The sequence below is a fragment of the Cololabis saira genome, chromosome 5, assembly GCF_033807715.1.
Source record: "Cololabis saira isolate AMF1-May2022 chromosome 5, fColSai1.1, whole genome shotgun sequence".
In the NCBI taxonomy this organism is placed as follows: Eukaryota; Metazoa; Chordata; class Actinopteri; order Beloniformes; family Belonidae; genus Cololabis; species Cololabis saira.
Window position 1 is genome coordinate 11,185,927 of NC_084591.1, and position 11,664 is coordinate 11,197,590.

Here is an 11,664-nt window from a genome sequence, read left to right on the forward strand (position 1 = left end):
GTCTTTCAATGCTAAAATGATAACGCCGTTTAATGTGGAAAAACAAGACTGGATCCACCTTTTTTCAGTTTTTCGATTTTTTTTTACTTGGGCAGTATAACAATATTTATCTGACCCTTATTGGGTCTTAAAATTAGGTATACAGAACCTTACATGACCAATATCACATGGCATATTAAACCTTTTCATTGTTATATTTGCAAAATTAAAAAAAAATGTAAATCAAATAAAAAGTACCCCCTTTCCCTTTCCATAGGAATTGAGTTGGTACCAGCCAAGTGATGCTACTCAAATACATCTGATTATCAGCAGGCGTGGTCACCTCTATAAAAGGCAGACATTTTGGACGTTTGCTGGTCTGGACCATCCAGATGGGTGTAAAGTAAAGGCAAGGCAAGTTTATTTCTATAGCACACTTCAACAACAAGGTGATTCAATGTGATTTACAAAGACATTAAAACAAAAACAGTAACAAACCAAAATACAATTTACAGGACTCAAACCTGAGGACTTTAACCTGAACCAAGTTTACAGGAGTTAAAATATGATTAGGTTTTGAAACTCAAATTTCAAAGTACCAGTGTAGAAAAGAGTTTAAAAGCAGCAACTAAAGACAGACATCAGTTAAAAATAATTAAACAAATGAGATGTAAGAAATAAAGGTTGTGATGCGTTATGGGATATTACTGAAATGCAGCAGTAAATAAAAAGGTTTTCAATCTTCACTTAAAGCAATTGAGAGTTTCAGCAGCCTTGATGCATTCTGGGAGTTTGTTCCAAAGGGGAGGATCATAAAAGCTGAATGCTGCTTCACCTTGTTTGGTTCTAACTCTGGGTACAGAAAGTAGGCGTGACCCTGACAACCTGAGGGTTCTGGTTGGTCCATAATGGACCAGGAGATCAGAGATGTGTTTTGGCCTGAGAACGCTCAGATATGTATAAACCAACACCAGGATTTTAACATCTAATCTGGGACAGACAGGAAGTCAGTGTAGAAATCTAAGAACTGGAGTTATATGGTTCACTCTTCTGGTCTTGGTGAGAACTACTGAAGATAAAACCTGGACAAGTTCTTCTAAGTCCTGCTGAAACATCAGTCCTTTAATCTTCCACATGTTATTTAGGTGATAACAGACTTCACTACTGTCTTAATGTGGCTGTTAAAGTTCAGGTCTGAGTCCAGATCCCAGATTTCTGGCTTGTCTATTTGTTTTTAGCTTTAACTGTTTGAAGTGCTGAAGTTCAATCTTTCTTCCTCGGCTCCAAACAATATTATTTCTGTTTTGTCTCCATTTAACTGAAGAAAATTCTGGCACATGCACTCTTTAATTTGATCAATGCATTTAATCAATGTTTGAATTGGATTATAGTCTCCTTGCAAGATGGTTATATAGATATGTGTATCATCTGCGTAGTTATGATAACACATTTTGTTGTTTTTCATAATTTGAGCAAGTGGGACCTTATAGATGTTAAACAGCAGAAGCCCCAGAATTGAACCTTGAGGAACTCCACAATTCCACACAATATAGTCCCTGTCCTTTAGATAGGACTCCAACCAGGCAAGTGCTGTGTCAGAAAGTCCCACCCAGTTCTTCAACTGATCTAGAAAAGATGTTCTGGTCAACCGTGTCGAATGCAGCACTGACATCTTGCTTGTGTTTTCTCAGATGCAAGTTGCTTTAAATAAAACCGAAATAGAAATAGAACCGAAACTAAACAGGAAGTCGGCCATTTTGAATTAATCGTGTAATTTTGGCAAAATTTATGCCATTTCTTCAGCCACTTCTTCGCCCAAACCGTAACGTGTACCCAGGTGTGTTATACATCAAAATGTGTGTCTCGATCCTGCGAATATGCGCTTTTCTCAGTCAAAAGCGTTACCGTGGCGTGCCCCCCCCCCCTTCCTCTGATCCATACAGATAAAACTTCGTGCCTCAACCCCCACAATACGGTTTAACGTACATCCACGAAAATCGGTACACACCTGTATCATGTCGCAACTTAAAGAAAAGTCTCTTGGCGCCATGGCCGAAACCGAACAGGAAGTCAGCCATTTAGAACATTTTGAATTAATCACGTAATTTTGGCACAATTTATGCCATTCCTTCGGCAGTTAATACGGCCCGAACCGTAACGGGCCCCCAGGTGTGTTATACATCAAAATGTGTGTCTCCATCCTGCGATCCTTTCTCTTTCAAAAGTGTTACCGTGGCGACGCTAGACGCCAAAAAGCACGGCCACCCTTCATTCGATTGGTCCATATTCGATAGTTCCCGAAAAGTCACCAAATTTTTCACGCAAGGCGGGCCTGGTGATAAATTTGATATTTTATGGTTTGCATTAATGGGCCTGGCCTAATGGCTCATCAGCGCCCCCTAGAAAACGTTGTGCCTCAAGCCCCACAATACGGTTTGACAAAATCGGAAATCGGTACACATCTGTATCATGTCTCAACTTAAAGAAAAGTCTCTTGGCGCTATGGCCGAAACCAAACAGGAAGTCAGCCATTTTGAATTAATCGTGTTATTTTGGCGAAATTTATGCCATTTCTTCAGCCGTTTATGCCTTTCCTTCAGCAGTTAATATGGCCCGAACCGTAACGTGCACCCAGGTGTGTTATACATCAAAATGTGCGACGATGCACATTACTTTTCTCTTTCAAAAGCATTACTGTGGCGACGCTAGACGCCAAAAAGCCTTTCATCTGATTGGTCTGCCATAACTTTTCAATGGTTTTATATAGAGAGTCGTGGGTGGTGCCACTGCAGCACGCCTGAACGTGCACAAGGGTGCGAGGGCCCGTTCATCGCTGCTTGCAGCTTTAATTTATCATTTTAATCCTAATCCATCATTCTACAGAGTTAAATTCCTCAGAAGTGAAAAACTGATCTTCAGGTGAACTTTCTAGACTTCTAAAAGAAAAATAGAAAAGCATTTGTTTGGAAAAGAAAAAAAAATCCATATAATCACAAAAAAAGGTTTTACTTGTGAATAAGGTACTTTCTTCCTGGTGATTTGAAAAAGACAGTTTGCTAGAGGCCACATGACTAAACAAAACGTGTTGACTTTTGTACAGTTACCGGCTTGTGGTGTGATAGGGCAACTAAAGGGGTTACTGCCTCCAGTAGAAAAATTTGACATTTCATGGTTTGCATTAATGGGAGTGGCCTAATGGCTCAACAGCGCCCCCTAGAAAACTTTGTGCCTCAAGCCCCACAATACAGTTTGACGTACATGCACGAAAATCGGTACACACCTGTATCATGTCTCAACTTAAAGAAAAGTCTCTTGGCGCCATGGACGAAACCGAACAGGAAGTCAGCCATTTTGAATTAATCGTGTAATTTTGCCGCAATTTATGCCATTTCTTCAGCCGTTTCTTCGCCCAAACCGTAACGTGCACCCAGGTATGTTATACATTAAAATTTGCATCTCGATCCTGCGACGACGCGCATTACTTTTCTCAGTTAAAAGCGTTACCGTGGCGACTATAGACTTCAAAAAGCGTGCCCCCCCCTTCATCTGATCGGTCCATATTTGATCCTACCTTCCTACTTTCTGCCATAACTTTTTAATGGTTTGACATAAAGACTTGTGGGTGGTGTCATCGGACTCAGTTTTGAGTCCTTGAACAAAATTGGTGCAAATTAGCCCCACCCCTTCTTCAGATTGGTTGATTTTTGATAGTTCCTATTTTCTGCCATAACTTTTAAATGGTTTGACATAGAGAGTCGTGGCTGGTGTCATCCACTAAATGTCCAGGCCTGAAGACATCTACATGCAAGTCATAGAAGCGCTTCCACTGCAGCACGCCTGAACGTGCACAAGGGTGCGAGGGCCCGTTCATCACTGCTTGCAGCTTTAATTATTATTATTGTTAATGGGTCAAAATTGCTCCACAAAAATGTGAGGGACTGGAACAGAAAACATATTGCTTCAAGTTCATTGCTGAGTTACTTATTTCTAAGACCAGGGGCCTCATTTAAAATGGACTGCGTAGGATTCATACTAAAAGTGCACATACACCCAAAAGCCGAAAATGCTGGGCGCAAAAAAAAATCCGGATCAATAAAACCATGTGCACGCACACTTGCACGCAATGTTCGCTTTATAAATCACAGTCCAGCTGGAAGGTTGCTCAGCTGAATCCGCCTCATATCCGCCCTCTACAGGCCCACTTCATACCAAAAATTGTATGTTTTTGCATATGAATAAGCCTGCTGAGCATGCGCAGTGGCTTCCTGCAGCCTGTTTGGCTTCAGGATGAATGAGAAGTATCCAGCCACTGTGCCACTGAATTTCACTGAGATCTGAGATTGAGATGTTGAGGGTGAGGTGGAGGACAGGAAAACAACATTATTTTGTGGTCACAGTAAAAGTAGAAAAACAAATAGTATAAAATACAGCGAGTGAGTGGCAGCACGCCGTTGCTGCATGGAACGCCGTGATCCCCCCCACTTTTTAAAGTTTAAAAACTAACGGTAGGCTCAGCCATTAATTGCAAATCATCGACACACCCTGTGCGAAGACGATGCGAGAACAGCCCGGCAGCCCTGCTTCACCCCCCGCTCCCCCTCCTCCTCTCCCGTCTCCCCTCAGTGCTGCTCAGGGCGGGTTTATGGTTCTGCGTCACCAACGCAGAGCCTACGGCGTAGGTGCGCGTCACCGCGTACCCTACGCCGTAGGCTCTGCGTCGTTTTAACGCAGAACCCTAATTTAGGCTTACCTGCATGTAAAGGTTTCACGCTCATTATATATAAAAAAAAATTTGTGTCTCTTTAGGGAAGAAATGAGGGGCTCTGTGGAGCCCTTAAACCCTCTACGAAGCCCCTCATTTGTTCTGTCCTAAAGCGGTGGGTGAAGAGGAGGTTCCCGGCGTGTCAGCGTGGCTGCAGCAGCAGCAGCAGCAGCAGCAGCAGAGTCCTGACTGACGCTGTGCTTCACACACAGAGGGACACGATCAGCGCTATTTTATTATAAGTCTGATATATGTTGTGATACGTGATGACATTATTAAGAGTATGACATGAATCTGGCTTCATTTCACCACCTCACAGCCTGCGTCGCCAGTTCCCCGTGTCTTAAGTAAATTCTTACGGGACGGTCGGGTTGCCGTAGAGATACGCAGATCTTTCGGTTAGTTTTTTCTTTTTAGAACCCAGCCTTTGCGTAGAAGGTGGCTTCCGCATCTTTCAGGCCCTTTTTGTGCTTAAGCAAGCTTTATAGATGAGGCCCCAGGTGAGGACTAGACAAATGTATCATGTCCTGTAAAACTTTTGAACCGAAAGACTCACTTACTTTCTCACGTGTACATGTGTGAATGAAAAGTTAGTTTTCATTTTAAGTTCATATTATGTTAAAAAGATTTTTGTTGCACTTGCTGAAGTTATTTATCTTCCAATACTCCAAAAAAGCGAAACAAAACACTTCTGCTACTCAGTAGTTTAAAGATATTAATAATGTTTTAAATATGGAAGTAAGAATATAACTTTAGTGTGTTTTCTATTTGTGTTAAAATTGGGGGAGGGGCACAAAAAGTACTTTTACTTTTAAAAATACAACAAAATACACAGTCTCTGGGTCTATAAAAGTATTCCAATGAAACACACTAGCGAACCGATTAACCCCGTAATGCTTATATACATACTAGTTGCATACAATTAAAAAAAACTTAAAGAAATAGGCTTTCTTCGTATTATTTCATATGTCAGGCTTTTGTTGAGTTTGGCGGCTCCTTTGGACAAAAGCGGTAGTGCTTTACCAGGAAGAACACTACATTTCCCATGAGCACCAGCGCGTACTGCCGGAAAGATCCTGATCCCGATTTTTTCCCATTATATCACCCAGTGCTCTAAGTTACAGTCCTGGGCATGAGCAGGAGTGAGCAGGCCGCATCTTTTCACCAGACAGGGTGGGGCCTCTCTGGCCGGACGTAGCGCGTGGAAGGATCACGTTATTCCGGCCAGATCCTCCCCATCTGGCGCCCCGGCTGGCCAGAGGGGGCATGTGTAGCCCAGGACTGTTGCATGTTTTTGTGAGGGTAGCTCACATTGCTACCCAAGGGAACACGGGGAGAACATGCAAACTCCACACAGAAAGATCCTTTCACCAACCCGACCCAGGGTGTGGGCACTGAAGTCATGGGGGAACTAACACGCACTTCAGCGCCCACAGCGTCCCCGGCGGGAATCAAACCCAGGACCTTCTTGCTGTGAGACGGTTGCACTACCAGCTGCGCCACCGTGCCCCGTGCATTTGTTTTGATAGTGAATGAAATAAGACGGGACAGACTTTCAAAACTACTTTTCTGTTTTCAGGGGTCGTTTGCAGGATGGATAGCGAAGAGGTAATGTATCTATTGTTGGCTAAACAATATAATATGACGATGTTGAAAATCACTAAGTTCAATTTGGATTTATTAGTGAAGTCACCGCCGCCCCTCTGCCCTGTTTCAGTGAGATAATGCGCCCCAAACTACAAACGTTTCCTAGAGGGACTTCGTCATAAATTAGTAGTCCAACATACTTACTGACAAAATAAAAAAATACTTTATAACCTGTGAATAACTGAATGCCCATTCCTTATATTTTGCAGATCAGCCCTGCACAATTTTACAGTTCTCAGGAAAAATACTAGAACCCAAGACGAATCCCCTGTATGTGAAAACATTCTAATTTTGATTCTTATTGAACATAGAACTCTACATTTACATTTGCATCATAACAATTCTGTCTCTCTTGTCGGACATCCCTCCTTGTCTTTCATCTCACACCAGCGAGTGAACGCCGGGTTTATTCTTGTCCGGGCATTTTATTTATTTTTTTGTCCGGGCATTCAGCTTGTTACTCTCCCGCTTTCTTTTTTTCGCCTCCTCCGATAAAACTTTTATTTTCTTCGTTTTTTTCGCTGCTTCGGCCATGATACCAGCTTCTGCTGAGCTCTGCGCTCCACGCCCCGCCCAGCTTTCGTCTCGACTAGGAATCGGGAAGGAGGGGGAAGTGACGTATGCCGTAAAGCAGTCAAAGCCGTAAAAATGTGTAGTTTTTTAGTGTGGCAGGGTTCCTACCATGCTCCTCAAAGTTACATAGTGCCAGTGAAGGCGATACAGACCCCTCAGACCATGACAGAGGTGTCATTAAACCTGTTGTAAGTTGATGTACCATCACAATGACTCTGGAAATATTATATTAAGGTGGAAAAGTTACATAGTGCTGCTTTAAAGGGTTCCGAATGAATGAGATGCTGAAATCAGATTTAAATAATTCAGTAAATGTAGAGCCGCTGATCCCAAAAATAAGTCATAAAGGATTCTTCATGCACTTGAACTTTAGCTTTTTAGTTCAGTTAAGTTTATTGGTCCTTTCAATTTCCACAACACAAATAACCCAAAGTACAGGTGTAAATCGTCAGTGTAATACAAAAAAAATATATAATTTTTTGGTATATATATATATATATATATATACACAATTTTAACTAAAAACCAAGAACCAAAAGGTGTTCGCAAAAAAAATGTTTTAGCTTTTATAAACTAGTGCACATGTCATTAAAAAATATAATTCCATACAGTATTTATATAAGCACATACCTACACACACACACACACACACACACACACACCTCAAGTTTTATGATGGACACGTATTTCCTCCATCTCCAAACCTCACTTTTATATTTCTATCCATCCATTATTTAAACCTGGTTCAGGTTCACAGGATCTGCAGGATCCCGTCCCAGCTGTCTTTGGAGGGAAAGCCGCGGTGAAACCCTGGACGGCTGACCTGCAGTCCAGTTACCAGTCATTAGTCTACAGCCGGCGGTGTGTTTTTGAGCTCCGGGAAGACGCCTATGCAGGCACAGCATGCGAACGCCGCACAGAACAGCTCCAGCTGGGATTTGAACCAGGAACCTTCGAGCTGTGAAGCATGAGTACTGACCATCAGGCCACCAAATTCCTCACGTAATTATAACATCGGCTCTGGACTCAGCTGTGAACACTTGCACACCCCATGCAGTCAGATGTTTTTACCATTTACACACATGGAGATGTGTGTGTGTGCGCGTTGGTACATGTGTTTTAACAGGGCAATTGGTCAGGATACACACCACACTAGAAGGACATTTTGGATTAACAGGACAGGAGCAGTGTCCTGCTAATTTGGACAAAATTCTAAAAACGTAAAATGGTTTCTATTGGTCTACTAACCCTAAATATGCAAAAAAAACTAAGATGCCCATTTAATACATATGCAGGAAGGAGTCCAAGCACATTCGCTACCAACAGCTTTGAAAAATATGTATAAAGTAAACACAAACAACTTCTCTCGTTCAAATTAATCAGAATTTGTTTACACAAGTGTTAAAACAAGGTGAAAAAACACTTTGGATAAATTCCGATGCATAAACTACACATAAACAACAACTAACTAACAAACTTCAGATCATCTACGTTTGTGTGTGGATGTCAGCGCACGTGTGTGTGTGCGTGTGTGTGTGTGTGATTAAGTAAATGATTTCAGATCATTGACCAAGGTCTAACTGTAACCTTAATACCCCGAACCCTGACCAAATGTAACCCCCCCCCAAAACGTGATTTCACCCTAAATGTAATGTTTCATCTTTGAAGGACCTGCCTTTGGACCCCATAAACATGGCAAGTCCCTACAATGTGAGTTTGTAAACAGGAGCTTGGACTATTCTACACACAAGCACACACTCAAAAAAAAACTTTATTCACTTTCTGTTGGATGGTATTTTGTTATTTCTTGCTCTGAACCTTTTCTTTTTTAAACTCATCTTCATTCCCACAAAACCTTGTTAATAATCCACAAACTAACTTTGTTGTTTTATGAAAAGTGCACTTTGTTCCCACATTCCACAGCGACTTACATTTTGCTCTAAGAAAATCTCACTGTGCCGTCGCTACGTTTTCTCTCCATCCTCTATGAATCTACAATACCAGTTTTCAAAGGTCTGCATTGTGTGTCCTGTTACATCACTGCTTCCCTCAGGTTGTTTGAGATGTTAATATTAGCTGGTGTCCTCGGGGCCCAACTGAAAGATTTCACTTACCATAAATGCAGGATTCAGTCCCAGCTCTATCTTGTCGTCTGTGGTGAGATGCATTCTGGTTCAGGATGTACGGGAACGGACAGCTGCCTCTCTGGCCTCTTTATAAATCCAGCCTTGCAGAGCGGGAGCAGAACTCTGACCCGGCGCCGATGTGAGAGGGACCCCGTGAGCAGCCGCCTCGCGTCGCCAGGGAAACGTGGTATCACCGTCAGAAAGTGAGCAGCTCAGTAATCACTCCTGCTCTGAAGCCGTTTCTGTTGTTCTGGAGGGCAGCGCACGCTTTAGCTGCTCTGACTTACAGTCATGTGTCTGCTCATGTGTGACCATAGATGTAATGAGGATTGACGCACGTTTTTCACATGAATTTTTCATACTCCTCTACTCTTATCAGACGTTTGGAGTTTCAAGATTGTTACTTTGAGACTCCAAGAGGGAACCTCTGATCCCGAACACTGGAAACCATCTTTATTATCTTTTTCTCAAACTATGAAGCCTCTCGTTCTGGTGAGACGAGAGTGTCATAGTACCAGTCTTACAAATGAGTTGAAGGATTTTATCGATGCACATTAACGTTCCCTTTGCTCCAGGACTAAGACCTTTATTCACGCTGCACTTCCCTGCCAGAGTTTGGGAAAAAAAACATACAAATCTCTTCTAAAAGTCATAAAACCCAATGGTAAAGTTATATTACTGTCAATTTTCCATTAATTTGGATCTTTTACTGTGACCAGTTAGTCTAATTGTTGTTGGTCTAACAATTAAAAGAATTCAAATTGTTAGTAAAGAAACATCTCTTGAATAGATACATATAAAACTTATTTATTGTTAAATAAAGAAATAATGTAGATAGTATATGGGTATGTGTGTGTGTGTGTGTGTGCGCATTTTTAATAAATATTAATTTAATTATATATATAATTAAATTAATATTTATTAAAAATGGTTATTGGTACAAACTATGATAACTATTCATTGTTTGAATTTGTTGGTGTTTACAAAATGTATGAATATGTATTGTTTTTATTTATATCTAAATGTTAAACGGAATGACTTTATTTTTTCTTTATTTTCAGTTTTTCCTTTCTTTTTTTATATGCTACCTCTTTAGGTTTGCTTTAAATTTTTTGTTGTAATGTACTGTGTATTATGTGTCTGACCCCAGGAAGAATAGCTGCAGTTTTGCTGTGGTTAATGGGGATCCAAATAAAACCATAAACTATAAAAACCAGTAATTGCTAAGTTTGCTGCATGCTCAAAATTTTTTTTTTTCTTTAATTCTCTTTGAGAATAACGAGCTTGCTTTTCCAACCACATGATATAAAATCATAGCCTGGCCAGCCATACCCTCTCATTCACCATTTCCTCACAACGTACCACTCCAAGCGCAACGGGGGTCAGGCCGGGCTTTCCGCGACGACTCGTACAGGAGCTACTATTCAAAACCACCGTAATGGGTGGCATTTATACGGTTAGACCGTCGGAAACAGCTCTCACCTCTGTTTGGAAGGATGTAATCAATTCCTTCAGACTTCACAGCACGCCATCCTGGATGTATTCCCCTTGCTACGGTCTCTACTGGTTGTCAAGACATTTAAACTTACATTTATTCCAGAGGCAGATAACCCAGAAAAGAAACTGAGATGACTGGTATTTGTCAATTCTTGCATTTAAGGTTGGAAATACTTTCCTACAAAAACTGGTATGGCGCAATTGAGCTAGTAAGGATCTCCATCCATCCATTATTGCTACTCGCTTAGTCCAATTCAGGGTCATGGCAATCTGCTGGAGCCTATCCCTCATTTGTTTGGTGTAAGAGGCGGGGGGTAGGGGGGTACACCTTGGAAAGGTTACCAGTCCATTGCACGGCCACATACTACAGAAGAATATTAGGGCCATGCAGGAGAAAAAATATTTGAAAGGGGAAGATTTTTTTTATTTTGCACTTCGAGAAAAAAGTCGAAATGTCGAGAAAAAAGTCGAAATGTCGAGATTAATGTTGAAATACAATTTCGAGAAAAAAGTCAAAATGTCAAGAATAATGTTGAAATACAATTTCGAGAAAAAATTCGAAATGTCGAGATTAATATTGAAATACAATTTGAAGAATAAAGTCGAAATTTCGTGAATAAAGTCGAAATTTCGAGAATAAAGTTGAAATACAACTTAGTGAATAAAGTCGAAATGTCTCCTCTGGCCCAGTTAGGAGAGCGACTGACAGCTATGCCCGCAGCAGCTGTAATTAACTAACTAACTAACTAACTAACTAACTAACTTATGTACTTAAATAACTAACTCATCTTCATCCATAGGCCTACGAGGCATTTTGCAAAGACAGTCACATGCGCTGTTTGTTATAGTTGACTTTATTCTCAAAATGTCACCTTTTTTCTCAACATTTCGACTTTTTTCTCAAAATTGTACTTCAACATTAACCTCGACATTTCGATTTTTTTTCTCAACATTTCAACTTTTTTCTCAACATTTTGAATTTTTTCTCGAAGTGCATAACGAAAAAACAATCTTCCTCCTCTAAAATATTATTTTAATTTTTCTCCTGCCTGGCCCTAATACTCTTCTGTACACATACAG

General features: G+C 40.9%; 1 protein-coding gene across 2 annotated transcripts in view; it reads right to left on the reverse strand.

Moving 5' to 3' along the window:
* si:dkey-106n21.1 (solute carrier family 23 member 2) overlaps positions 1-9,189 on the reverse strand; it is a 124,487-nt gene extending 115,298 nt beyond the window's left edge. The window contains exon 1 of one of the 2 annotated variants that reach the window (XM_061720913.1): positions 9,076-9,189. In XM_061720913.1, the coding sequence (XP_061576897.1) occupies positions 9,076-9,129 (54 nt within the window). In that variant the 5' untranslated portion in view covers positions 9,130-9,189. The remainder of the gene's footprint in view (positions 1-9,075) is intronic. The other variant, XM_061720914.1, reaches the window with a different exon arrangement.
* Between the last annotated feature and the right edge of the window lie 2,475 nt (positions 9,190-11,664).